General features: G+C 60.9%; 1 protein-coding gene across 7 annotated transcripts in view; it reads right to left on the bottom strand.

Moving 5' to 3' along the window:
* EMID1 (EMI domain containing 1) overlaps positions 1-25,229 on the bottom strand; it is a 45,904-nt gene extending 20,675 nt beyond the window's left edge. For 4 of the 7 annotated variants that reach the window (XM_062182472.1, XM_062182475.1, XM_062182474.1 and 1 more), the window contains exons 1-13: positions 25,080-25,229; positions 18,449-18,562; positions 17,947-18,050; positions 10,162-10,245; positions 9,488-9,549; positions 7,474-7,594; positions 7,201-7,251; positions 7,014-7,103; positions 6,416-6,562; positions 5,630-5,719; positions 5,440-5,492; positions 4,953-5,015; positions 4,802-4,846 (exon numbers count right to left, since the gene is read on the bottom strand). In XM_062182472.1, coding sequence (XP_062038456.1) covers positions 4,802-4,846; positions 4,953-5,015; positions 5,440-5,492; positions 5,630-5,719; positions 6,416-6,562; positions 7,014-7,103; positions 7,201-7,251; positions 7,474-7,594; positions 9,488-9,549; positions 10,162-10,245; positions 17,947-18,050; positions 18,449-18,562; positions 25,080-25,180 — 1,125 coding nt within the window. In that variant the 5' untranslated portion in view covers positions 25,181-25,229. The remainder of the gene's footprint in view (positions 1-4,801; positions 4,847-4,952; positions 5,016-5,439; positions 5,493-5,629; positions 5,720-6,415; positions 6,563-7,013; positions 7,104-7,200; positions 7,252-7,473; positions 7,595-9,487; positions 9,550-10,161; positions 10,246-17,946; positions 18,051-18,448; positions 18,563-25,079) is intronic. The other 3 variants (XM_062182473.1, XM_062182477.1, XM_062182476.1) reach the window with 1 other exon arrangement.
* Between the last annotated feature and the right edge of the window lie 2,609 nt (positions 25,230-27,838).

Raw genomic sequence — 27,838 nt, 5'->3', positions numbered from 1 at the left:
CTGTGGCCCGGGAGTACAGCGGAGGATGGCCCAAGTGCTTGGGCCCTGCACCCGCATGGGAGACCAGGAGGAAGCACCTGGCTCCTGGCTTCGGATCAGTGCAGTGTGCTGGCCGTAGCAGCCATTTGAGGGTGAACCAATGGAAGGAAGACTTTTCTCTCTGTCTCTCTCACTGTCTAACTCTGCCTGTCAAAAACAAAAACAAAACAAAACAAAAACCACAGAATGTACAATACTAAGAATGAGCCCCAAGGTGGACGGTGGCATGTAGGAGATACTTTTTTAAAATTTTTATTTATTTATTTATTTTTGACAGGCAGAGTGGATAGTGAGAGAGAGAGAGACAGAGAGAAAGGTCTTCCTTTGCCGTTGGTTCACCCTCCAATGGCCGCTGCGGCTGGCGCATCTCACTGATCCGAAGCTAGGAGCCAGGCGCTTCTCCTGGTCTCCCATGCGGGTGCAGGGCCCAAGGACCCGGGCCATCCTCCACTGCCTTCCCGGGCCATAGCAGAGAGCTGGCCTGGAAGAGGGGCATCCGGGATAGAATCCAGTGCCCCAACCGGAACTAGAACCCGGTGTGCCGGCGCTGCAAGGCAAAGGATTAGCCTGTTAAGCCACGGCGCCAGCCTATGTAGGAAATACTTATGTGTCAACACAGGTCCACCGATGGTTACAAATACACCAGCCTGTGGGCGTGTCAGCCGTGAGAGAGAATGGGCTTGCATGGAGACAGGAAACTCTACTTTCCACTGAATTTTCCTGTGATCTTAAAACTGCTCCAAACAGATCTATTGGTGCTGACACTGTGGTGCAGTGGGTTAAAGCCACCGCCTGCAGTGCTGGCATCCCATATGGGCACCAGTTCTAGTCCCGGCTGCTCCACTTCCAATCCAGCCCTCTGCTATGGCCTGGGAAAGCAGTGGAAGATGGTCCTCTCTCTCCCTGCCTCTCTTCTCTCTGTGTAACTCTGACTTTCAAATAAGTAAATAAATCTAAAAAAAAAGTATTAAAGGGAGAAAATGGCTAGCCTATAATTTTTTTTTTTTTGAAAAATGTTTACTTATCTTCACTTAATTAAAAGGCAGAGTGAGAAAATCAATCTTCCATCCACTTGTTCACTCCCCAAATGCCCATAACAGCCAGGACTTGGTCAGGCCAAGGTCAAGAACCCAGAACTCCATCTGGGCTTCAACGTGGGTGACAGAGTCCCAGGCACTTGGGCCATCACCCGCCGCCACCAGGATGCATCAGCAAGAAGCTGGATTGGAAGTGGAGCAGCAGGAACGCCGATCATGGGATGCGGCTGCCCCAAGAGGCAGCTTAATCTGCTGTGCCACGACACAGGCCTCTAACCTCCAACTTAGGAAACTTGGCAGGACCAGAGTTGTGGCACAGGGGGCCGAGCTGCCACCTGCAAAGCTGGCTTCCCATGTGGGTGTGGGTTCAAGTCACAGCTGCTCCATTTTTGATCCAGATCCCTAATGCACCTGGGAAAGCAGCAGAAGATGGTCCAAGTCCTTGGGCCCCTGCACCCACATGGGAGACCTGGATGAAACTCCTGGCTTCAGACTGGCCCAGCGCCAGCTGTTGCAGCTATTTGGGGAGTAAACCAGCAGATGGAAGACCTCTCTCTCTCTCTCTGACTCTGCCTTTCAAATACATAAATCTTAAAAAAAAAGGTTTCATTGTTTAATGCTGTAATAACTTTTTGGGGGACCGGGGGGGACAACATTGTGGTACAGGGGTCAGGCCAGTGCTTGGGGTGCTGGCTTCCCACGCCAGATGCCATTTCAAGTCCCACCTGCTCCACTTCTGATCCAGCTCCCTGCTAATGCACCTGGGAAGATGGCCCAAGTGCTTGGGCTCCTGCCACCCATGGAGTAGCCCAGGATGGAATTCCTGGCTCCTGGATTTGGCCTGGCCAAGCTCTGGCTGTTATGACCATTTGGGGAGTGAACCACTGGATGGACGATCTCGCTGTTTCTTCCTCTCCCTCTGTAACTATGCCTTTCAAATAAATAAATAGGGGCCCAGCACTGTGGCGTAGTGGGTAAAGCCGCTGCCTGCAGTGCCCGCATCCCATATGGGCACCGGTTCAAGTCTCGGCTGCTCCACTTCCAATCCAGCTCTCTGCTATGGCCTGGGAGAGTAGTGGAAGATGGCCCAAGTGCTTGGGCTCCTGTACCCACATGGGAGACTCAGAAGAAGCTCCTGGCTTTGGATAGGCTCAGCTCCAGCCATTGCAGCCATCTGGGGAGTGAACCAGAGGGTGGAAGACCCCTGTCTCTCTCTCTCTCTCTGCCTCTGCCTCTCTGTAACTCTGCCTTTCAAATAAATAAATAAGTCTTAAAATCAAATAAATAAACAAACCTAAAAGAACATTTTGTGGGGTTTACAAGTGATGTAGAAGTGTAATATAAGACACCAATGGCACATGTTAGTAAAAATAAGAATTATGCATGTGTAATATTCCTACTTACACAGGAAGTGGTATAATATTAATACAAGTAAATCCTGATAAATCAAGAATGCATATTGTTATCTTACAGCAACTATGAAAAAAATAACAGGAAGAAGCAAAGCTACAAAGATATTAGTTGGGGGTGAGGGTGGGGTGCAGCGTTGTGCTGCAGAGTTAAGCTGCCTCCTGCAACACTGGCATCCTATGGGAGCGCCGGTTTGAGTCCTGGCTGCTTCACTCCCGCTCCAGCCCCCTGCTACTGTGCCGGGGAAAGCAGAGGAGGATAACTGAAGTGCTTGGGCCCCTGCAACCCACGTGGGAGACCCGGATGAAGCTCCTGGCTCCTGGCTTTGGCCTTGCCCAGACCTAGTCTTTGTAGCTATTTTGGGGAGAATGAGCAGATGAAAGATGTCTCTCTCTCTCTCTCTCAAAACACATTTTTTTTTTTTAATTTTTAACAGGCAGAGTGGACAGTGAGAGAGAGAGAGAGACAGAGAGAAAGGTCTTCCTTTGCCGTTGGTTCACCCTCTAATGGCCGCCGCGGTAGCGCGCTGCGGCCGGCGCACCGCGCTGTTCCGATGGCAGAAGCCAGGTGCTTATCCTGGTCTCCCATGGGGTGCAGGACCCAAGCACTTGGGCCATCCTCCACTGCACTCCCTGGCCACAGCAGAGAGCTGGCCTGGAAGAGGGGCAACCGGGACAGGATCGGTGCCCCGACCGGGACTAGAACCCGGTGTGCCGGCGCCGCAAGGCGGAGGATTAGCCTGTTGAGCCACGGCGCCGGCCTCAAAACACATTTTTTAAGGAAGTTATTAGTGGAGATAAAATGGAATCATAAAAAATACTCATGCAAAAGCAGGCAGGAAAAGGGGCAAAACCCAGAACAGATGGGGTAGACTGAACAGAAACAGCAAGGTGGTTGAGCTAAATGGAACCACATTAGTAATTATACGCATCACTGAATGTAAATTAACTGAACAGACTGTTTAAAAAAAAAAAAGGCAAAACATGGGCCCAGTAGCTTAATCCTCCGCCTGCAGTGCCAGCATCCCATATGGGTGCCGGTTCTAGTCCTGGCTGCTCCTCTTCTGATCCAGCTCTCTACTATGGCCTAGGAAAGCAGTAGAAGACGGCCCAAGTGCTTGGGCCCCTGTTCCCATGTGGGAAACCCAGAAGAGCTCCTGGCTCTTGGTTTCGGATTGGTGCAGCTCTGGCCATTGCAGCCATTTGGGGAGTGAACCAACGGAAGGAAGACCTTTCTCTCTGTCTCTCCCTCTCACTGTCTGTAACTCTACCTCTCAAATAAATAAATTAAAAAAATCTTTAAAAAAAAGGCAAGACAGGTTACACATTTTTTACAAGAGATGTCCTTTAAACACAAAGACGCAAATAGCTTGAAAGAAAAGGGATCAAAAAACAAACAAACAAAAAAAAAAACACCATGATAACATCAAGCATAAACCTTAACAGCAAACAAAACAGAACTGAAGACAAGCAGTATTACCAGAAGTAAAGATATCAATTTCTTTTTTTTTTTTAAAGTTTGCTTTTTTATTTTATTTTTATTTATTTATTTTTTATTTTTTGACAGGCAGAGTGGATAGTGAGAGAGAGAGACAGAGAGAAAGGTCTTCCTTTTTGCCATTGTTTCACCCTCCAATGGCCGCTGCATCGCGCTGATCCGAAGCCAGGAGCCAGGTGCTTCTCCTGGTCTCCCATGCAGGTGCAGGGCCCAAAGACTTGGGCCATCCTCCACTGCCTTCCCGGGCCACAGCAGAGAGCTGGCCTGGAAGAGGAGCAACCGGGATAGAATCCGGCGCCCCAACCGGGACTAGAACCCGGTGTGCCGGCGCCGCAAGGCGGAGGATTAGCCTGTTAAGCCACGGCGCCGGCCTAGATATCAATTTCATATAAAGGTTTAAAAAAGGAGATATTAACATCCTAAATGTGTATGCAACTAAGAACAAAGATTCAAAATACATAAAGCAAAAATTGACCTAACTAAAGGGAGAAATGTATAAATCTATCATCAGAGTTGTAGACACAGAGAGTTGAAAAAGTAGTATAGGGCCAAAGAGCCGAGACATAGAGGAAGGAAGGAAGGGAGGAAGGGAGGGAGGAAGGGAGGGAGGAAGGGAGGGAGGGAGATTCGGAGACCCACAGCAGCCTGACCCTAAAGGGATAATGGGTCTGAGTTGGGGAGCAACTGAGAGAACATGGGGCTTCCCTGGACTAGGCAGAGAATCCCAGGGGTTCTGAGCACAGGGAACAGAGCCAGAGCAGGGGTCTGGACCTGTAGGGTCTTAGGGGGGAGGCTGCAGGGCTGACAGCATCACTTACCCGCTGCCCCTCGGAGCCCTGGGGGCCAGGCTCCCCACGAAGTCCCTGTACAGGAGAGAGGAAAGGAATGGTGCTAACTGTTGGGGGCGGGGGCTCTGGGGTTCCCCAGCACCCCCTAGAATCCTCCATCTGGGTCCACCTGGGTACTCACTCTCTCGCCCTTTTCGCCTGGGCGGCCAGAGATTCCTTTGGGTCCAGCGGGGCCTGGGGGTCCCTGAACAACAAGACAGAACCTTAGCCTGGTGCTGGAGTGGGAGGGAGGAAGCAGGAGCTGAGGAAGAAAGGGCGCTGGGGAGGGGACCCCAGCTTGGTCCGGGCCTCTGGCCTCTTCACTGTCCATCCACTGGCGCACGGCATGCAGTTCACACAGCTTGGTGCTAAGAGACCCAGACCTGGAGTTAGGCAGCCTCATCCCGATCCGGACGTGGCCATGAGCTGGCCACACAGCCCAAAGGCGAAAATCGCCATCTTTCTTTGGCATTAGGCAATAACAATCCTTGCTTCCTGTTATGTGGTTGAATGAGAGGATTTATGGAAACAGCTTGCTACTAAATGCTCAATAAATCCTTGTTGAGTGCATGAAAGAAAGAAGGGGTGGATGGATGGACGGACAAACACATAAGTGGAAAACTACTCACCATGTGTCCAGGACTTCCAGGGACACCTGTGGGGCCAGGAGCTCCAGGGGGACCTGAAATAAGATAGGACATGCTCAAGCTGAACACAACGCAAGGCCAGGAAGGCCCCCATCATTGCCATAGCCAAGGCCCTGGTCCCTCTGCCACCTGCCAACACCCTTCTCTTGCTACGGGCCTAGACTCAACTTACCCATGGGTCCTGGGGGACCCGGGGGCCCAGTGGGTCCCTGGGGCCAGCGGCTGCTGGTCTCGGTGAAGGTGTTGGATAGTAATGGGTCCCCTGGGAGAGGAAAGATGGTTGAGTCAGCAGCATTGGGGGGGGGGTCAGTTTTCACCTGCCACCTCTGCTCAGAGCTTCGACTGAGCTACGGGGCGGCCACAGGTCCAACCCGGGCCCAAGTTCCCATGCTGCCAGGATCTAGTCGGCAAGACCTCCCACTGTGCCGGGGCCTGCACCTTCACCTGGGCAACACAGCTAACATCACAAGCCACCACCTGCAGAGCAGCTGGACAGGGTGTGGGTGTCAGAGTTCTGGGGGGCTGGCACCGTCACTCCCCACTGTGCAGATGAGCAAAGGCAGACCGGAGAGGGAGAGTGACCAGTGAGAGAGAATGGGCGGTGGAGTGGGAGGGCGAATGAGTGAAGGGGGCCTCGTCGTGCACCCAGACACGAGGCAGGCCGGCTGCAGCTGGCTTTCCACGCTCCGGCCCCCAGCAGCACGGACGTGGGGGTCAGGCCGGGGGCTCACATCCAGGCTCTTCCTGGCAGAGGTGCTGGGGCATTGCTGAGCACACGGCGAGGGCTTGGCCTGCTTCCAGCTGCCAGGACTCGGACTCCCAGGCACCGGCTCAAGACTTGCAAAGGGCCTGACACCAGGTGGTTCCGAGCACCTGGGCTTGAAGCCATTCCCCCACTCTAACCTCTGTGCCTCCCTCCTCCCCAGCCACAACCTGCTGGGGCCTGAAGGAGACTTACCGTGCTCGGAGATCCGGGCATGTGGGGGCCCAATAGGGGCTGGGGGCCCAGGAGGGCCAGGAGGTCCTGGTGGGCCTGGAGGCCCCCTCTCTCCAGGGGTACCTGCTGCTCCAGTCTGGCCAGGGCTCCCTGGGGGGCCCTGTGGACCTACAATGGGATCATAGGGGTTTGCAGCTGCATAGGAGGCATGGAGGCCCAGGGTGGCCTCTAGGGGGCAGCACAAGGCAGCCTGGAGCTCTGAAGTCCACGGGCCTGTCCTCCCCACTGCCTAGAGCGATGAACTTCAGCACCCTTGTGTCGGGCCAGGCTGGTCTGGCTCCTTCCTTGGGTATCCCAGACCCCAGCTCCCCCTGAGAAGGTCCAGTCCCATGAGGGGTGGGCCGGGCTGTTTCTCCTCTGCTTGGCTCCAGTCTGGGAGCCCTAGGAGGGCAGGCATGGGTGACTCCACCCCAGTGCCCAGATTTCATTTCAAGGAGTGAGCAGAGAGCTAAGCGGGTGGAATGGGCCCAGGTCACCCTGGCTGTGTCAGGGTTGGGGAAGGGAGACCTCACCTGGGTTCCCCAGGTGAACAGGGCTGGGGGGCAGTGTGGGAACTCACCTGGTGGGCCTCTCATCCCTGTTGGACCCCGGCTACCGGTGTCTCCCTTGGGACCGGTGGGGCCAGGCAGCCCCCGAGCACCAACTCGGTCTGGGGGCAAAGAACAGGAGGTCGGTAGCTCCGGAACTGAATCTGACCCCCACCTGGCCTGGTCCCACCCCTCTCCTGCCCCCCTGCCAGCACCTACCATCTCGAGGGAGCAATGGGGCCCTCGTGTTCTCGCTGGCTCCCGGGAGCCCTGGGGTTCGGGGATACACAGGGGTCAGAGTCATCCAGAGTCCCCCGCTCCCTGCTCCAGCCTGGGCAGGGTCTGTGCAGAACTTCCCCGCAGGCCCACTGGAGGGACGGGAAGACTGAGGCCCGGCAGGGGCCGAGCTGTGAGCCAGCGGCAGGGTAGGGCCTAGAGTCCCACTTCTCTGATCCTCCATCCAGCTACAAGCTGCGAGCCCAACCCACTCACCTGGGCGGCCTCCTTGCCCGGGGCTCCCCTGAGCAGCTGGGGAGCCCCAGAGTGGGGCAGGGTCTTCAGGGATGGCTGGGGTCGGGGGCACTGCCTGCTCTGAGACAGTCAGCACAGCCACCTAGGGAGGAGGAAGACAGGCACGGGTGGGTGCCGGGGTCTCAGCAGGCAGGAGGTCCCCAGGCCCGGGGCGTGGGGGGTGGAGACCTGGGCCCGCAGGTGCGCGCCACAGAGCAAGTGAGCGAGTTCTGCTGTGGTACAGAGAACTCATTCTGCCCATCACCGCAACCCAAGTCACGCTCCCCTGGGCCATGCGGGTTTGCAAAGGTCACCTGAAGCTCCTCTTGGTCCCGTTAAAGCACCCAGGGTTTGGGGTTCAAGGATTTTTCACTCCGTTGGGAGGGAAACTGGAGAGACCCTGACATGAAAGACAGGCCTGGAGGGGCCACCGGGGAGTCAGGTCAATGACCTTGGATGGGGGGGCTGTCCCTGGGAGCCTTCCTGAGAGCACAGTCCCCTGCTGTCTTCTTTGCCGGTTTCCCTGCTGACAATTAGCACCTGTGCACCTGCTAATCTCCTGAAGATGCGATCCCAGCGGAGGGCAGCGGGGCTGAGGGGCGGAGGATTTGCAGGCCGGGGCATGTCCTCCCTGCAGGCTAAGAATACAGGGAAGGCGCCGGGCGCAGCGCTCAGGGCGCCCGCGCTCCGTGTCCGCCCTGCTCCACTTCCCTCTCCAGCTCCCTGCTAACACGCCTGGGAGGCCGCAGGTGATGGCTCAAGGCCTTGGGTCCCTGCTGCCCACATGGGAGACCCAGATGGAGTTCTGGCTCCTGGATTCAGCCTGGCCCAGCGCTGACATGTGTGGGCATCCGGGGAGTGGACCAGCAGATGGGAGTTCTCGGGCTTCTCTCTCTCTCTCTCTGCCTTTCAGATACGTAAGTATTAAAAAATTAAAATCTGGGAAAGAGGAATAAACTCTCTAGGGGGCATGAGTGATTTTTGCAAATCAGAAAACAAGAGGGTTTTCCATATTTCGACATTTCCGATCCTTCTTTAATGCTTTACTTATTTTTGAAAACTTTCATTAAAAAAAAAAAAGGTTATTTATTATCTACTTATTCAGCTGAAAGGCAGAGTGACACAGAGAGAGAGAAAGATATCTTTCATCTGTTGATTCACTCCCCAAATCCAGAGCCGGGCCAGGCTGAAGCCAGGAGCCGGGAACTCCACGCCGGGCCTCCCACATAGGTGGCAGTGGCCCAGGCACCTGGGCTGTCCTCTGCCGCCTACCCGGGGAGCTGGAATGGAAGCAGAGTAGCCGGCACCTGAATCCATGCGGGCATCCCACGTGGCAGCTCGACCCAGGGTGCCATAGTGCCTGCCCCTCATTTTTGAAAACTTTATTTTGCAATACAAGGGCACTTCAAAAAGTTGTCATTGAAAATGGAATTACAGATGTTTCTCGTGGTGCCAAGAATTTCTGAAATCTATGCACATGAGGAGTCTACACAGTCATGAAAAATGCCATACATGGCTTTTAAAAGTTTCTTGTACCCAGATAAACGTCTCCTGATTTCACTTGCCACTAACTGTTTGAAGTGCCCTTGACATCGGCGCTGTGCCGTGGGAATTTTGCTGCAAACTTGGGAAGCCAGGATTATGGGGTGTGGGGGGCAGATAAAGAAAGAAGGTGACAGGCAAGCAGGGGAACCCAGCCCTGAGCCCTGGGGTTGGCTCTGCTTATCTGGCTGAGAAGGGCCCGGGTCAGGGGCAGATGGCAGGCAGCTTCCTGGGCTTCCAGGAGACAGGGCAGGCCCAGGCTGTTTGGCTGGGAGCAGGGTCCCGGGTGCTGGCGGTGGGGACATGGGAGGGGAGCCAGTGGGCAGTCACGAGGACAGTGACGGTTGTAGCTCACTGCTGCGTGGTGGGATGGCTGACGGGGCGGGCATTGGGGTGCAGGGAAGGGCCCAGGGCTGAGGGCGGGGGAGATGGCGGGGGAAGCTCTGTCACTCACCTTGGCTTCCAGCACCTTCAGCCGCTCCGTCAACTCCGACACTTGGCTGCAGTTGAGACAACCTGGGGGGAGTCGGGAGACTGGGGCTTGGGTTCAGGGGGTCCCATGTTCCCCCTCAGCGCCCTTCCGCCCCTGGGGGAGAGGGATGGAGGGGACAGACCTCTGAGGTCTCCAACCCAGGAGGGAGCCTGGAGTGGGCGAGATACCTGAGTGACGCCTACAGCAGCTGTGGCTGTTTGCACCCGACAGGGCCTCACCCTGGCTGGCTCCTGAGCTCACAGCAAGCGGGGGGGGGGGGGGGGGGGGGGCTAACAAGTGTCAGGTGCTGCCCCCTCCACTATGACCCTTGGTTTCCACCTCTTTAAGATGGGGGTGGGGGAGGGGCAGACAGTCAGGCCCCACGGGACACTGGCAGCTGAAAGGTTTGAAGGGAGTGTGATGAGAAGCACCTGGCACCGAGCCTCACCCACTGCAGACGTGCAGAGACACGAGGCTCAAATAAAAGGAGGCGGTGGGGGTAGGGAGCTTGGACCTGGGGGTCATCAGTCTCAGTGGGGGCCTGGCCCAGGTCTGACTCCCATCTGAGGGGCGGAGCGAGCTTGGCTGGGGTGCTGTCCTTGGCCCTCCATTGTTGGGACGGTTCCCACGCTGCCCTGGGGGCCCCCAGGACCCACCTGCGAAGGCCGAGGGCCGGAGTGCCATCCGTCGCATGGTGTTGCCTGCCCACCCAGGCTCCACGACGCCAGAGGAGCCTGCAACTGAGGACACCGGGGTGAGCCCTGAGCCCTCCCTGCCTCTCCAGAGCCCCAGGGGGACTCCTCCTCCCCTCCGATTGGAGGGAGACCAAGGCCCAGAGAGGTGCGGCAATTTACCAGGGTCACACAGCATGAAGGGGGCTGAACTGGAACAAGGTGACCGCCTGATGGGGTTGGTGAGGGCAGTGGGAGGGGGGCTGTGGATGAGGCTGGGGTCGGGGAGGGGGGACCCTAGACCCGAGAGCAAGCCCCTCCACTTCTTGCCCTGTCTTTTCTCCCCATGTTTCCCAGGCTTGTGCGGGGCTGGATGATGGTGACGTGTGCAAAGGGTTGAGCAAACAGTAGGTACTCAATAAATGGCGGCCCTGGCCATCGCCGTCTGCGCCGTCCCTACCCTACTTGGTAAGAAGAGACCCAAGTGGCTCCAGTCCTGGTTTTAAATGAAGACCAGAGGGAAGCCGGCTGCTGCTTCCAGGAGCCCCCGCCCCCGCGGCCGCCTGGGCTGCTCCAGCTTTGGGGGCCTGGTTTTCCACACAGCTGGAGGGGCTCCTGCCCCCCTCGGCCCCCCGGGCCTGCCTTTTAAGGCCATGAAGTGTCTTCTTCGGGGCGGGGGGAGACAGGACCCAAATAAGGCACGGGCCTGGCAGCTCGGGGCCAGGCTGTGGGTTGATGCAGGGAGCAAGAGGCGCCGAGAACTCAAACCAGACGGGGCCCTTCGGCCACCCCCCAGCCGGGAGGCTGCCAGGCCCTGCTCTGGTCCCACCACGGGGCCTTCGCTCAGGCCGGGCCTGCACCCCCCCGCATGTGCTCCCTGGGGGCCAGGAGGTCTGTGTGGCCCCGGGATGGAAGAGGGTGCATTCGGGACTGGGGGCTCTAGGCCAGTGTTGCTCCTGGGAACCACGCCCCTTGCTGAGTCCCTGACACAGCCCAGCTCCAACCTAGCACAGCAGGTGCTTTGCTCGGTACTCCTTGGGTGCTGGTGTCACCTCCGCTTTAGAGCAACTCGGTTCTAATTTTCCATCGCCCGCTCGGATAAACGGACGCAACCCCGCTTCTCAGGTCTGGCTGTGAACCCAGGCCCACCTGACTCCAGGACCTGGCCTCTTCTTTTCTTGGGGCTGGGGCTGAGGGGTGGGGAAAAACCCAGCAGGAAGGCGCAGTAACCAGCAGGTGTGCGGCCCCTGGGAAGAAAGCTCCCCACCGCCCACCCCCAAACCCCCAAAGCTGTCGCTGTCCTGCCTGCTGCCAGGCAAATGCTGTTTGATTTCTCTCAGCAGGAAGCTGGCCCAAAGCAGCAGGCATGGCACCCACTCTACAGCCGGGTTCTCCCTGTGGTGAAGCGCGAGCCTCTTCCCGCCCACCCCGCCACCCTCCGATCATTTTCCACGGCACTCTGTGCCCTCTGACACAGGACTGGCCGGACCGGCTCCCCAGTCTCCCCAGCTCACCCCCCCCCTGCCCCCGCTCGGGGACCTTGTCTGTCATGCCCTCAGCCTGAAAAGGTGTCTGGCACCCTCTAAGACCTCAAGGGTCTCAGAACTTGGGTGGAGGAAGGCAGGGATCATGGGAAGAAAACAAATTTCAAGCAAGCAAATGAAATAAAAGGCAAAATCACACGGGGGCAGGTGTCGTGGTGCAGCAGCTTAAGTTTTGCTTAGGATGCCGGCAGTCAAATCCCCCGGCTCCTCCACTTCCAGGTTAGCTTTCTGCTCGTGCATCCGGGGAGACAGCAGGTAACGTCACCCACATAAGACCCGGATGTAGCTCCAGCCTCCTGGCTTCAGCCTGGCCCAGCCCTGGCTATTGTGGGCATGTGGGGAATGAACCAGTGGATGGAAGAGCTCTCCTTGTCACTCCTCCTTTCAAGTATATGAAAAATAAACAAATGTTAAAATAAGACTATCTTTTTTTTTTTTTTTTTTTTTTTTTTAAGGAGAATTTTAGGGGCCAGTGCCGTAGCAAAGCAGGTAAAGCTGCCGCCTGCGACGCCTGGATCCAGGAGCTAGTTCAAGTCCTGGCTGCTCCACTTCTGATCAGAAGACAACCCAACTGCGTGGGTCCCTGCCACCCAAGTGGGAGGCCCAGAAGTTCCTGGCTCCTGGCCATTGCAGCCATTTGGGGAGTGAACCAGCAGATGTAAGATCTCTGTCTGTCTCCCTCTGTGTAACTCTTTCAAGTAAATACATCTTTAGGAAAAAATTTAATATTAACAATTAAAAGTGAATCTGTGTGGCTAGTGCTGTGGCGTAGTGGGTAAAGCCACCACCTGCAGTGCCAGCATCCTATATGGGCCTCGGTTCGAGTCCCGGCTGCTCCACTTCTGATCCAGCTCTCTACTGTGGCCTGGGAAAGCAGTAGAAGATGGCCCAAGTCCTTGGGCCCCTGCACCCACATGGGAGACCTGGAAGAAGCTCCTGGCTTTGACCCGGCCCAGCCTCGGCTGTTGCAGCCATTTTGGGAGTGAACCAGCAGATGGAAGGTCGATCAATCTCTGTCTTTCAGGTAGATGAAAATAAATACACATTTCTTTAAAAATCCAAAATAATGTGGACAGCAGACACACCATTGTCTTTTACATGAGTGTAACTGTTCCAACCTCCCACTAGGCTGGCCCCGAGTTATTAATCAGTGATCTTGTAGTTGGAAATTCTTCTTTGATGTCTTTACCAGGAGCTACAGAGAACTTGAGAAGCCCACGAGACCTGGCCTGACCAGCAGTGCAGACCTCAGGACTTAAAGTAATGTTTTTCACTAAAAAACAAAAGATAGCTTCCAGAAATAACGCAGCTGTCAAAAAGGACCAGAAAACATTGGTTCTGGAATCAGGATCCATAAACATTATCTAAAAACTCTCCAGCGTCGTGATGAGGAGGTGGAAGTACCATAGGACACACCGAGTTGTAAGATGGCCCTTTAGCCCGCACCGTGGTGTGGCGGGTTAAGCTGCCAACTGCAGTGCCAGCATCCTGTATGGGCGCCAGTTCGAGTCCCGGCTGCTCCACTTCCGATCCAGCTCCCTGCTAATGTGCCTGGGAAAGCAGTGGAGGATGGCCCAAGTGCTTGGCCCCTGCACCCATGTGGGAGACCTGGAAGAAGCTCCTGACCCAGTCGTGGCTGTTGCAACCATTTGGGGAGTGAACCAGTGGATGGAAGACCTCTCTGTCTTTTCCTCTCTAACTTAGCCTTTCAAATAAATAAAATAAATCTTAAAAAAAAAAAAGGCCCTTTAGCACCGAAGTTGTCAGTAAGCAAGACCTCGGGACCTGGGGAATGAAGTCCAGTCTGAGAAAGCTGAAGCAGACCCCAGGGAGCCCCCTTGCCCAGCCTGGTGGTCCCTCCCGGAGGGCTCCTCCCCACGCCACTCCCACCCACCCAGGACGCCTTGAAGGCTGGGGCTGCCAGCTGGTCCCAGGACCACAAACCCCAGCTTCATTCCCGGAGCAGTTGGGAGGGCTCCCCCCACCCCCACACACACATTCACAACCCGGTCCTAAGCCCTCCCCCAGTTCCTACAGCTGCTGCTCACATGTCTCCTCCTCCAGGAAGCCTTCCCAATCAGCCCAGAACACCTACTAGCACCAAAGTGCCCCCTCCCCAGCTCTCGTCACTCCTGTCTCGACCTCCATGCAGTACTATGTGCAGTTTCTAGTCCTGTCCCCCCCCCCCCAGAAAAAAAAAAAGAGAAAACAATTCCTCTTCCCTCTGGCCAGGGCCTCGTGACACCCTTGGCACAGATGACAACTCTGAGGCCTGCAGAGGGGAGGCTCTGTCTACATAGCAGGACTGCTCTGTCTACACAGCAGGCCTGGGGGTGGGGCAGCTGGGATTCAGAGCCTGCCCTAAACAGGGATGGGGGTGCTGAGGGGGAGGGGCGTGTCTGGGCTCATTCCCATTACTTCTCTTCCGGGGCTGGCTTGGGGGGGGGCGGCAGGGGGCGGGGGGGCTTCCTCCTTCACAGTTCCACCCCTCCAGGCCTGCAAGGCTCAGCACCCGCGCCCCAGTGCAGGTCTCCCGTGGGAATCTGCTTTGCAAATGTAAATATTTGCAGCTGGCCAGCCGGTGGCCTGAGCAGGGGTCAGGGTCAGAGCTGGGGCTGGGAGCTCCAGGCCCCCCTCCCCGCCCCAGGACCTCCGAGAAGCCTCAGTGTGGGTCCAGCCTCCCGCTCCTCCGGGCGGGCAGAGCTCCCTGGGCACCCACTCTGTGCTAGGCCCGTGCCAGGCACTGCAGATAGGCGAGGGCGGCTGCCTGGGGCGGGCTGTGCCCTGTGGGCCGGGGAGGAGGGCGTGCCGCGAGAGCATGGGTGGTGGAGGCAGGTGATGCCAGCGCTGTTCGACCCTCGGGCCTCACAACCTGCCAAGGAAAACAGCAGCGTGGCACCTGGTTACAGCACAGGATGTGTGCGGGTAGCACCCGGCCAGGAGAGGGGGCAAGGCCGGGGGCCCAGGCCGGGTGCGGGCTGGCGCCTCCCTCTCACTCGATCTCGGGGTGTCTTGCTGTGTGAGCTCAGGCACGTGGTCCTGCTCGGGTCTCCCAGGATGAACACCGGGGGCCGGGAGGGCTCTGGATGGGGGAGGGCCACGTGTGCCGAGGACAACAGGAGACCTGATCCCCCAGTCCGTGGGGCTGGGGAAGCCGGGAGACTCCGGCCCCACTCTCTATGTGGGAGAGGCTGGGCTCTGGCCAGCCTAAACGCGCCCCACCTGGCTGCTGCACACGGAAGCGGCCTGGCTCCAGGAGCCTCAGAGACACAGTGCACAGGACAGCTTGCCCTTGTCACTATTCCTGTGGGAGATCTGCAGCAGGTGGGACCCCACACACCTCACATCAGAGCCCTGGGGAGAAACAGGGTGCTATCTCTCACTTGCTGTGTGGCCTTGTGTGAGACCTACACCCTCTCTGAGCCTGACTTCCATCACCTGCGCAGTGTTGCTGACAGGTGAGAGATCTGTCCCCAGGGACGCCGCCAAGGTGGCGACACAGGTGTCAGAGGTCAGACTCTGATCTGGGGCTCTGCCCGCCCTCCCGCTACGGCCCCGGCATCGTGCGCTCCCTCTGCCTGCCCCTGTCGGCCTGTCCTCCCTTGATTACAGCTCCGATGAGCAGGTGGCCAGGTGCGAGCCCCGCCCAGGCCCCCTCCCTGCCTTCCAGCCACCCCGCCCCTGCCGGCTCTGAGGCCCTGCACTTGGTCACACAGGTCTCCCCCTGGCTCCCACGTGCTGGGCGACCCCAGGCTCGTCCCTGCACCTCTCTGAGCCTACGTTTTCCCACACCAGCCCCCTCCTCGTGGGTGGCTGTGCACACTGACTGAGACCACCATCACTCTCCGTCACAGAGTGAACACCCCCATGCTGCAGATGAGAACATTGAGGCTGCGGGGGTTGGGGGCGGTGTCAGGGAGCCCGGCCAGCCTCACCAAGAACCCACAGCCCAGGTAGCAGAAAGGAGTGCAAGCCATTTATGGAGCACCTAGCAGGTGTCAGGCCTGGTGCCCGCGTCTTGATCCCACTGGGCTTCCAGACAAGCACAAGGGGACCAGGGATGGAGTCGGCACCGCGGGTGGCCCGTCTCCCCCTTCGGGTCACCCCAGCCTGCTCTGGGCCCCGCGGCCCCTGATGACGCAGCTCTGTGGCCGCAGGGTCAGTCTGCAGTGCTGGGAAGGCCACTGGGGCAGTGACCAGCAGGGGAAGCAGCTAGGGACACCCGGCCAAAACCCAGCCGTGGGAGGAAGGGCAGAGCCCGTGAGGGACCTGCAGCACCCCCCCAACCCCGGGCCCCAGCAGAAACATTTTCTAGAACATTCGGGCCTGGGCACCAGCTCACCCGCTCCCCTTGCCTCAGCTCTGAGCCTGTCCCGTCGGCCATCGCGGATTGCCCACCACGGGCTGCCACACCACCTGTGGGGGCCTTACCGCTCATTTCACCGTGGCAGCACCCCAGGATCCTGCCCATCTCACAGGTGAGAACACTGAGGCTCCGTGGGGAGGGGGAGGCTGCAGCAGGTGCACGCGTGTGCACGCGCGCACACACACACACACACTGGCAGAGGCGCCCCCTGAGTGAGCCGTGCCCTTGCACAAGGACTTGCACAACGCACATGGAGTCCCCGGCCCAAGGCCACACAGCTGGCCTGGCGCAGGGAGCCCTGGAGAACCCCTGACCTGAAGGCCCTGCAGGGGCCCTGGCCTGGCCCCAGCACCGCCCCCTCCTCACGAAGGGCAGAGCCCCAGCGCTGGGCCTGGTTCCCGGATGTGAGGTTGGCTGCAAGGGCACAGGTGCTGCCCACACCTACACCTGCCCCCTGCTCTCACCCACTGCGCCAAACGCCCTCAGGAGGGGAGCCAGGGACATGGTGGCCTCTGTCTGGGAGCAGCCCTTACACCCCAGGGCCCCGCCCCTCATGGCCACGGGCTGCTCTGTGGCCTCCTTGGCAGGTGTCCCTCCTGGCTGGGTCTCCATCTGCCCCGGGGCCCTTCCGCCCTCCCCTTTCTCCCACCAGGGAGGGGAGGGCGCTGTTCTGCCTCGCAGCCTTGATCCAGCCACATGGCGGCCCGCCCCATTCCTTCCCACGGAGTTCTGTGCCCCAGCCTGCCCCCGTGTGACACTGGGCCCTCCATGCCACCTCTCTGGGCCTCGGTCGTCCCCTCTGTGAAAGGGGCCCAGAGAGGGAGGCGTGTGACTCTCCCGGGGAGTGGCGGCTTCTGCTGGCACCCACAGCACCCACGTGCATTCCGCCGTCTGGGCTCTGGAAACATCCTGGGGTTCAGGCTCTGGGGCTGCCCAGGAGGCCTGGCAGGTCCCCTCCTGGGAGACGTGTGCTTGGGGGCCCCTCAGTGCCCGCAAGCCTGCCCCTGTCCAGGACGCCTCCTAGGTGCTGCTGGGTGCTCAGCCTGACCCACCCCGGAGGCTGGTGGAGTGAGAGGGGCCCGCTGAGGCCCTGGGGCACAGCCAGGCAGACTGGGCTCCGATCCTGACTCGCCAGCACCTTCCTGAGCCCCAGGGCTCCCCCAGTGCCAGAGGGCAGTCACCATATCTCCGTCTCAGACTGGCCGGCCCGGCTCTCCGCTCTAACCACAAACTGCCCAACCTCCCAGCGGGCTTTCCCTAAGCTGGGAGCAAACAGTTGGGTTGATGCGACCTAAAACACAGCTGGCGCTGTGGTGTAGTGGGTCCAGACGCCACCCGCAACGCCAGCATTCCTGATGGGCGTGGGTTCGAGTCTCGGCTCTTCCACGCTTCTGATGAGCATTCCTGCTAATGCGCCTGGGAGGCAGCGGGCGACGGCTCAAGTACCTGGGTCCCTGCCATCCATGTGGGAGACCAGGATGGAGCTCCTGGCTCCTGGCTGCAGCCTGGTCCAGCCCTGGCTGGGGCAGGCATTTGGGGAGTGGGCCAGTAGATGGAAGATCTCTCTCTCTCTCTCTCTCCCCCTTTTCCCTCTGCCACTCTGCCTTTCAAATAAATCAATCTTAAAAAAACTCAGGTGACATTGCATGTGTGACGTCCCCCCAGGGGTCTGGAGAAGCCAGAGGTGACCTTGTCTGGGCCACGTCACACCCGCAGCCCTGTGCAGCAGGTGTCTGTGTGAGTGCACCGTGCACATGGCTTCTACAGACTAAGCCACACGTGTACCGCTGCTGTGCCCCGCGGGAGGCAGGCAGGCAGCCCCCCGGCTCAGGCCTCCGCGGGCCTGCTGGGCCGTCCTACCTTCCTCGCAGCTCGGCCCCGCGTGTCCAGGGCAGCACCTCCACTCGCGGGCGGTCACCGTCTTGTACATCACCTTGTACGTAGGTCTCACCACGGTCCTGTAGCTGAAAGAGCGCCCAGGTGGCCCCGCTCAGACTGGGCCTCCCACATCCTCTCCCACACCCTGGACGCCCTAGGCAGGGTGTGTGTCGGGGGGGATGCTAACCCAGGGTCTCTGGGGCCCTCGGCCACTCCCAGGCCCCTGTGGAGTGGCTTGCATTCCAGGAGTCAGGCCTCCACTGCAGGAACTGGGTCTCACGAGGCCTCTGCAGGTTGGACTGACCCGGCCCCAGCAGTGACTACTCACTGAGTGCAAAAGTGAGTGAAAGGTGGCTTCCTCCCCCGGGAAGCCCTCCAAGGTTTCCTCCAGAGGGGATGAGAGTGGCAGGGGGTCAATGCCGCCGCCCACGCAGTGTCCCCGCCAGAGTGCCATCAGCGCCTTCTTCTCCCCGGCCTCACTCACCTGCTCCCCGGGCAGCTCATGGGCCATGGGCAGTTCTGCAGCACTCGCTGGAGGTAGGTGCCATTTTGCACGTGGCACGAGACGGTGCGGGTCACCACGTACGAGCACCAGTTCCTGAAACAGGCCCAAAGACAGGACGCTGGGAGGACGGCTCCGCGTGCTCCAGGCAGGGGGCCCTGAACTCCCGGAGGTCCCTGGGGCGTGGCGGTGGCTGGGGGCGGATGCCGCGGCACACCGGTGCTTCTTGGGGGGTATCGGGAATGAGCTGCAGGGGCACGAGGGGGCGGGGCACCTCGGCTCTCTACCGGAGACCCCTGGGGGCCGCCATGGCCTCCTGCCTCCCAGTCTGACCTGGCCATGCCTCGCCCTTGTTTCCCCGCTCCCCAGCGGTCGGGACGTCCTGAGCCCACACCTGACCTGCAGCCCTCACCGCCGGGCCTTTGCTCGGACCCAGCCTGCTGCCTGGAGCCTGCTTCCTCCCCTTCCCCACTTGGAAGCCGCTGGGTTGGTGCCCCTGTCTTCTGTCTTTGACTACTCTAGCCCCCATCTCGGCAGATCCGGAGGGTCCTCTCCTGGCATCCCACAGCCCCTGCACGCCTGCCAGGCTGGAGCAAGCTGGGGGTCCCTGCGTGCCCTCTGAGAGAAGCCAGGTCTCACGCATCCCCGTGACAGCTGGGACGTGCAATGTCCCAGGCACGGAGAACCGACTTTTCCAAACGCCAACTAACACACTGCACTGCACGAATTGGGTGCTTACTGTATGCTAAGGGTATGTACACCATCCCCCAGTGGTGAGCCAGCGAGGCGCCTCCCTCCACGCATTTTCTGGAGGGAAAACTGAGACCCAGGAAGATGGAGACAAAGCGTCATGTGGCGCGGAGGTGGCTCTGACCCCAGCAGTGTGGACAGCCTAGCCCGGCCTCCGACGCCTCCCATCTCCCCACGGTCTGTGGCTCTGTGAAGGCCCCGGCCTGGGAACCTGCTGACCTGGGGCTTGAGGCCACCAGGGGACGTCTGGTGGGTTGAGAAGGGTCACCTGAAACCATCCCTCCTCCCCCAGCCCCAGCAAAGACACAGGGCCCGTGACCCCGCGCAGAGCCGAGGGCCACTGAGCGCCTGGAATGTCCCGGCCGCCACGGAGGGCCAGCGCCCAGCAGCTGCTCAGACCGGGACGGGGCTCTGGGGAGTCCTTTCCCTTTCAGGCTCACAGCAGAATCAGTCCAGGAAGAGGTGGCAGCCTGGGCAAAGGCCTGGGGGGAGGCACAGGCAGGGAGAGGGGACCGTGCCATTGGGCCCAAGGAGCAGGAGCTCGGCAGAGTTGTGGGCGGCCTGGGTCACGGTGGAGGGGACAGTGGGTACTGCAGCGCCACTGGGAACAGCACAAAACAGGGAACAGCCCAAACGGCTCCGGGGCTGCTCAGACACGGGAAACAAGGCGCTGCGACACGACCCAAGGTGTCTGTGTGCTGATCTGAGGACCACACCGGGCGAACAGGCGGAAAGCAAGCACAGGCCAACAGACACGGTTACTGCACTTCCAGTAAAATAAGACAGGGGGGCGGGTCTCAGCGCTGCGGGCAGGCCATGCCCTAAGCGGGGTGCCCAGGTGTGAGTTCTGGGTCTGCCTTCCATCCCAGCGACAGCTCAAGTACTTGGGTCCCTGTCCCCAAGTGGGGGAGGCCCGAACTGAGTCCCGGGCTCCCGGCTGTGGCCTGGCCTAGCCCTGTCTGGTGTGGTATTTGGGGAGTGAACCAGCAGGTGGAAAAATCAACTCTCTTCTCCCGTCTCTGTCTCTGTGTGTGCCTCTGCCGAGGGTCTCCTGGGCCTCAGAGCTGTGGCTTTGAACCTCTGGGGGTTTTGTTTGGAGGGGGAATGGATGGGAATTGGGGCTCCTCCCTGCTGAACAAGTTCCAGGGCTCAGAGGCTCCCTGCAGCCTGGGGGTGTTCTCTGGGGACTGATGGCCTTGGGCAGAGCGGAGCTGCAGGCTGAAGGTGCACGAGGGCACGCGGACACGCAGGGAATGCTCCGTGCTGGTGCACGCATGCGTAAAGACACACACAAGGCCCTCGCACGCGGATGCACGTGCATATCACACACAGACGCGCACGCATGGTGCACCTACCACACACACACACACACACACGTGTGCCCATGCGCAGACCCACAGAAGCGCAGAGCCCAGACAAATGGAGCAGGACACGCGGCCATGGAAATGACCATTCTCCCGGCACCCAAGTCCATGCCCGCAGACACACGGCTGTCCAGGTACACGCTGTGCACACAGTGCGTTCACCAGGACACACACTCACGGGACCCAGACTGGCCAAAGCGGGGCTGTGAGGGGCTCTCCTTCCTGCCAATGTGTCTGTGTGTGTACACACACACAAACACACGTGCTCTCATGGGGCCACGGGCAGGCTGAGGTGATCTCTGCCCACGCGGGCACACGCAGGACCGCGTGCACACACAGACCCCTCCCCCATACAGGCCCGTCACCACCATCTCTGGCACGCGCTCACACAGGCACACACAGGGCCGCGTGCTCTCACATACTCGTGCCCACTGCGGCCCGGGCTGGGGGAGGCGGCCCTGCCACTCTCCACGACCCTGCAAGCTTCCACCAGCAGGGACCCAGAGAAAACAAGCTTCTCTTCTCCTTCCTTAATTAAAATCTCCGCGCCCTGGCCGCTGTCCGGTTCTCCCGCGGACTGCTCGCGGGTGAGATTCTGGGTTCCCGGCTGAGGCGACATGCACATGGCAGCTGGCGAGCCAGAGAGGAGGGAACACTCGGGCCAGGGGGCTCCAGGTCAGCCCCCCACCCCCTCCACCACCCCTCAGCCCCCTGCCTGGAGGACCCAGCCCCGCTGCCTCCAGCATAAGCCAGGGTCATGGCCAAGGTCGACTGCCCTCCTGCCCCTCTGTCTGCTCTCCAGGGACAGCAGGAGATTCCTAATTCCACTAAGCTGTGGCTTCGTGGGCTGAGCCTCTGCCTGTGGCACCGGCATCCTATATTAGCCGCCAGTTCCTGTCCCAGCTGCTCCTCTTCCGATCCAGCTCCCTGCTATGGCCTGGGAAAGCAGTAGAAGACGGCCTAAGTGCTCGGGCGCCTGCACCTGCATGGGAGACCCAGAGGAAGCTCCTGGCTCCTGGCTTCGACCTAGCCCAACCCTGGCTATTGTGGCCATTTAGGGAGTGAACCAGCAGATGGAAGACCTCTCTCTGTCTCTCCCTCTCTCTGTCTATAGCTCTACCTCTCACATAAATAAATAAAATCTTAACATAAATAATTAAGACGTAATGTCGCCATTGCCCAGGTGGAACCTGCAGCCCGCCGTGGCTCCCCACCACCCCGGGAGCCCTGCCTGCCGCATCCTTCATCACCTCCCCCATCCCGACCTCTGCTGGGAAAACCCCTCCCCACGGCCCTGGCAAACGCCTGTTCCTCCTCAGCCCCGGGCCCAGGCGGGGTGGAACATCCCCAGGGGGCGCCCTCAGCCACTCACAAGAGCCCTGAGCTCTTCTGTCTGCCAGGTGCTGGGGCAGGGACCAAGTCAGTAAAGGGCGCTCAGGGATGTTTGTTGAATGACTGAATGACTGCGGACCAACTGTGGCCCTAGACAAAGGAGCCAGCAGCAAGGTTCCCGGAGGTGAGCGCAGTGCCAGGATCCCTGCGGCCCCAGGACTACTGTGTCCTTAGAGAGGAGTTGCCCCAGCCAGCCATAGCAGGGGCTGTGGCAGGGGCCACACCTGTCTCCCTGGCCTGCTCTCCTGCCCACTCAGCACCTCCTGGGCCCTGAGAGGCCCCTGGGAAAGGAGAAAACAGGCCAGACCAGCTCAGCCTGGCACCAGCCACCCCCGCCCAGGGTCCCCCTCCAACACCCGCCCTCCGGCCCCTGCCACGAGGGGCCCAAGGGACTTTGTCTGCACAGTCCCTGGGCCGCGATCCGGAACAGTGATAGGGGCTAATTGCGGGAGGCAGCCAGGCGGGCCTGGGGCCAAGGGCCGTTAGGAAAACCAGAGGAAAGAACGGGGCCGGGTGGGTGGGGGCAGGGTGACGAGAGCCAGAACCCCACGCTGGGGGCCAAGTTCCAGTCCCCGGCTCCGCTGCCTCTTAAATCAGTGACCCTGGACAAGGCCCCGACCCTCTCCGCACCTCACTTTGTCCATCTGCAAATGGGGCTGTGAGGACGTCCACGGGCGGGGGCAGGCTTCCCCGAAACCGTTTAGCACAGCATGTGCTGGGAATTCTGGTTCCTGCACTGTGGGGGCCACAGCCCAGACAGCGTCCCCACTCCCCGCCAAACCCGCATCTGGCGGCTGCGGTTCTGGGGCATTCCTGGGACTTATTTGGGGGGCCCCAGCACCGTACCCGCTTCACAAGGTCCTCTCCTCGACTTCGGGACTGTCAGACTTTGCATCTTACAGAAGGGGAAACTGAGGCCAGGGCGGGAAGGCACCTGCCCGAGTTACACGTGCAGGCGGAGAGCTGGGGTTTGGGGTGCACCAGCGAGCAGGGATGGGCTAGAGGCCATTCCTTTCAGAGCTCTCCACTCTCCCTGATCCCAGGACTTGCCCTCCCTGCAGGGGTTAGGGGCCTGGGGTGACAGAGATAAGCAAGGAGAGGAGCTGGGGATGCAGGCTGGGAGGGGCCTCGCCAGGGCAGGAAGTGGCCAGCAGCCGGACTGGGGGCTGGCAGGGGCCGGGGTGAGCCGAGGCCGCCCTGTGTGGCCCCTGGGCACCCAGGTTCCGGGGGTCTCAGAGTCTCACCACATTCCTGGGGCTGGGGGCGGCCCCTTGGATGCCTGCCCGGGGCCTCCCCCTCCCCAGACACAAAGCTCCTTTTCTGCCTCTCCCTCGGCTGCCAAGGGGTGCCTGGGGCACCAGGCTGGGGGCTGACGTCCCCAGGCTGTCTCCAGCGCTGGGACAGGGCCACAAGGGGAGGTCCCGGCAGCCTGCGACTTCAGACCTCCCCTGCCTCCGGGTCCTGCCCGCACTCAGCACTGGAGACAGCAGGAGCCACCGAACCCAAGCCCTGCACTGGTGCTGGCCACAGGAGACCGACCGTCCACTCTCACAGCAGCCCTCGGGCAGGGGACAAGGGACGCTGGGGCCCATGGCTATGAAACAACCCACTGAGCTCACACAGCAAGGAGGTGACAGAGCCAGCCTTTAAACCCCTTTCTAAGGACGCTGCTAACCAGCGACCGATACCCGTGATCTGCAAACTGTCCCCAGCCCCCAAGGCTGACACCCTCGGTCCCCTCCTTCCCTCCGGATCTGGGACTCTGCGGGCCTGCACCGGGAGGCCACCTTGCCCCAGGAGGCCTCGGTCTCTTTTATCCCCAGGCCTTTGTGACAGACAGGGTGGCAGGCCCCAGTGAGCACCGGATACCTGCCGACAGCCACCATTCCGCTCCCACCCGGGAAACAGTGGAGAAGGGAGTCCAGCCTCAAGCTCAACTCCCATTCCCAGTTCCCAGTCTGTGTCAAGGCAGCATCTGGACCCAGGCGGCGGGGTGGGTGGGGGGGGGTCACTGCACAATCCGGGCAGGACACAGCCCCCCCCCCCGGGGGGGCCCTGGCATAAAGACCAGGCCTCCAAGGGCAGTTACGAGGGGTAAGGTGCAGGGCAGCCGTGGCCAGCACACAGTAGGTGGCGGCTGTGACACCTGCCACACGTCCACCCCTGTCTCAGACAACCACTCTTGCGACCTCTGATAACGTCGGCCACCTCCATCCTCCAGCCCTGCCCATGTCACCTGCTCCCGCAGACCAGCAGGGGCGTGCTGGCCTCTGACCACAGAGAAAGGGGCATTTCTGAAAAGAATTAAAGAATCGAGGCCACAGGGGGCGGGGGCCGGGCAGGCCATTGAATGGGATGAAAAGGTCTGCCTTGGACAACGCGCTGGCCCTTGGAGGGGACCCCAGCAGGGGCAGGGGCTGCAGCTGGGGCCAGGGGCCAGGACAGGTCCACACGCGGTCATCGGGGCCAGAACGACAAATCTGAATCCCAGCTTTTCCACCAGCGGCCCGGGAGCCTAGGAGATTGATGTCAGTTCTCATGGGAGCCTCAGTTTGCTCCTCTGTTGAATGGGGGCACTCAGAATGTGATGATAGGGCAAAGCCTGGTGCCTGCGGGGGACAGGGAGGGTAGCGCATGGGCACAGGCTCCATCTGTCTCCCTCCCAACCGTCAGATCCCAGGGGAGCCTGGACGCTGAGCCCCCCACCCCAGGGATGCAGGACTCCACCCTGGTCCTTCCAAGGGAAAGAAATAACTGGGGGTACAAAATAGGCCAGGAGCAGGGGCGGGGTGTCCCCCAAAGGGGGGCTGGGGGAGGAGGAAGGCGTCGGGGCCTTTCCCATGCGCAGGGGGAGGGGCCGTGGGCCAGGGCGACACAGGTCCCGGGGGGGCTTCGCCCTCCCTGGGCCCCTTCCCCTCCCCGTCTCCAGTGCCCGGGCTGAAGAGGGGCTGCGGGCTCCAGCCCCCGCCGGGGAGCGGGGTGGCCCGGGTCCCTGCTCGGCGACCCCGGGCTTGGCCCCAGGTGGGTGCGTGTGTGCCCGCCACCCCTCCGCGGTGCCCCCAGCCCGGGCTGGCCGGGCACAGAGGCGGGGGAGGGGGCGCCCTTACCTGCGTCCCGAGAACGGAGCTCCCCCGACGCTCCACGCGGCGCCACCTCCCGGGAGCAGGAGCCCCAGGCAGAGCAGCGCCCAGGCCCGCGGGCCGCCCATGCTGCGCCCGGCGCCCTCCGCGCGGTCCCCGCCGCCCCGGCCGCGCCGAGCCTGGTTCGCAGCGCGGCGGCAGGAGGCGGGCGGGGGGCGGGGGCGCGCGTTCCCGGCCGCGCCCGGCCCCTCGGCGCGGCCCCCCGCCCCCTGCGCCGCCGCGGCCGCCAACCCGGAAGGAGCCCCGGGGGCCCGGGGCGCCCCCGCCAGGAGGCCCGCCAGGTGCTCACCTGAGCCCGCGTGGCCTCCCTCCCTGGAGGGTGGGGTGCGGGCTGTGAGGTGGCCTCCCACGTGTTACACGGGGGTCGCGGTCCCAGGCGCAGTCAGGACTGGAATCTGCTAGGCCTGTACGAGTGTTGTGGGGGACCCTGGCTTCTCCACGTCTGTGCAGGTTCTGTACCCCAAACCCCGCAGGATCCGCCCCGCCAGCCCGCCAGCGCCTGCAGTACCCCACCCCCTCATCCCCGTTTTAGAGGCGAAGAACTGAAGCCCGCGGTGGTGTCCTCTTGTGTCCCCATTTCGCAGATGGAGAAACTGAGGCACGGAGCGGGGATATCATCTCCCAACAGCGGGTTGGCAGAATCAGGATCCGAACCCGCATCTCCTGGCTTGGGAGGATGTCAGTTCTTAACCACGATTCGGGGGAGTGTGGACCTCGGTCTCCCCTCTGCCACAGGGTAGGGGCTGGCTCTCAGTGGAGTTTCTTCATCTGGGGGTACTTGGATGGGCTTCCGGGTGTGGGGGGAGAGCTGTGCGTGTGTGGGTGCACCTGTGGCATGTGGGCATGGGGTGCGTGTGTGATGGACGTCTGTACGCGGGAGGTGTATTTGGGTGCATGTGGGTGATGTGTGTGCCTGTGACAGAGCTGGCTGCTCATCGGAGGGGACCCAGGACTCCCAGCCCCCAGGGACAAAGCCCCCCAACCCCCTCTGCCTGGGCTGTTGTGCAGGAGGCTCGTCCCCGCCTCACACTGCTGGGGACAGCCTCTCTGGGACTCACCGGAGCCTGAGTCCGGGAGGGGCTGTCCCCGGTGTCCCCTAGAGAGGACATGAGTAGAGAGAGCTGGGTTTGAATTCTGCCTCAGTGTCCAAGGAACCTGGGGGAGTCCCGCCCCTGAGCGGGCGCGCTTCATTTGTCAGGAGGTCAGTTGCCGGGTGTGGGCAGGGCTGAGCTATCGGCCACGCCCCGGCCCAAACACCTGCTGCTCCCTGCATCACACAGGCCCGAGAGAGGTGCCATCTCTAACCAGCTTCATGCCTCCTGGCTAGCTTAACCATCCCGGTGACTCATGGGTCATGTCCCCCGAGGAGCCCAGGTCTGCCTGAGGCCCTGGCCGAGTGGCTGAGATTCAAAACCATCTCCCAAGGTGAGCTTGGAGGAAGGAGTGCCGAGCGGTGTGTGTGTGTGTGTGTGTATACCCCTTGGCGGGACCGTGGGGTGTCCAGGACCCCCGACAGGTGTTGCAGGGAGAGGGGCCCCTGTGGGGTCTGTTTACAATGTTCCTGAGATGCCCCCGTGACCAAAGGCGGGCACCCACACCCTTCCACTGACGCCACTGGACTTGTGGGAGGGAGCTTCTGCCATGCGGTGGTCAAAGCTGTGATTGATATTTGACATCAGAGAGGGGCCTGCCCCGGCTGGGAGTCCTGCTGGGTGGGTGGGGTGGGGTGGGGTGGGAGGTGGGGGTGGTGTCTCCTGCGTGACCACAGCCAGACCTTGTGGTGGTGCCGGCTTTGTGCTTTCTGCCTCGCCCGTGAGGCCAGCCCACAGGCCCTAACCCCGGTCCCTCTGCACGGAAGCTGCTCTCCCGGTGGGTGTCAGCCTGCCTTTTGGAAAGACAGGAAATGCCGCGGGGCCTGGGGGTTTTGGTCATTTGAGGTTTCACTGTTTGCTGAGACAGGGAGGAGAGGGAGTGTTGGTTTGAGGTCTGGGGCCTGTCCCTGTGGGCAGGGCTTCCTCCTCTTCCCCCGCCCCCAGGTCCTCTGGGCGGCCAAGGCCAGACCACAACCGCGTGTAGAGAGCGCCGGCAGCTTCCGTTCCCCGGGCGCTGACCGCGGGCCAGGAGCTGTGCTAAGCATTTTGCTTGCATTGTCTGCTGCCTTCCTCCCTCCCCCCAGCCCTGTGCCCGTCCCCAGGACTTAGTTTTATGGTCCCCAGGTGCGGGGCTCAGGGGCTCAGTGGGTTCACCCGAGGCCCGGGGCTAGCGAGGGGTGCGCTACCCACTGGGTTGCACTGCCTCCTCTGGCTGAGCCCTGCCAGGGTGTAGGGTGGGGTAAGGTGGAGGGCGCACACGCACACACACACACACACAGCCAGACCTGCGGCCGCACACGTGTGGACCACCCGGGGCCGGGCCGCTGGGCCTGGGAGAGGCCGGCTGGTGCAGACTCCCGGACAGCCTGGCCTAGTCCAAACAGGAAATGCTTTTCTCCGCCTCACAAACAAACCTGGGCCACAGCCTCCTGCCCTCTGCACTCATGCTCTGGGCCATAGCTCAGGGCCTCCCGCTGTGTCCCACTGGGGGGGGGGTGCAGGGACAGCCCCCTCACTCCACTCCCAGCTGCAGGAGCCCAGGCACCTGATCTGATGGGGACTCTCTAGGTGAGGAGGCAACTGCCCCGCAGCCCACAGCGACAGCCCCCGGGGCCCAGACCCTGGACACTGGGC

Source organism: Lepus europaeus, chromosome 23 (genome assembly GCF_033115175.1).
Source record: "Lepus europaeus isolate LE1 chromosome 23, mLepTim1.pri, whole genome shotgun sequence".
In the NCBI taxonomy this organism is placed as follows: domain Eukaryota; kingdom Metazoa; phylum Chordata; class Mammalia; order Lagomorpha; family Leporidae; genus Lepus; species Lepus europaeus.
This window is presented reverse-complemented; position numbering and strand designations above follow the sequence as displayed.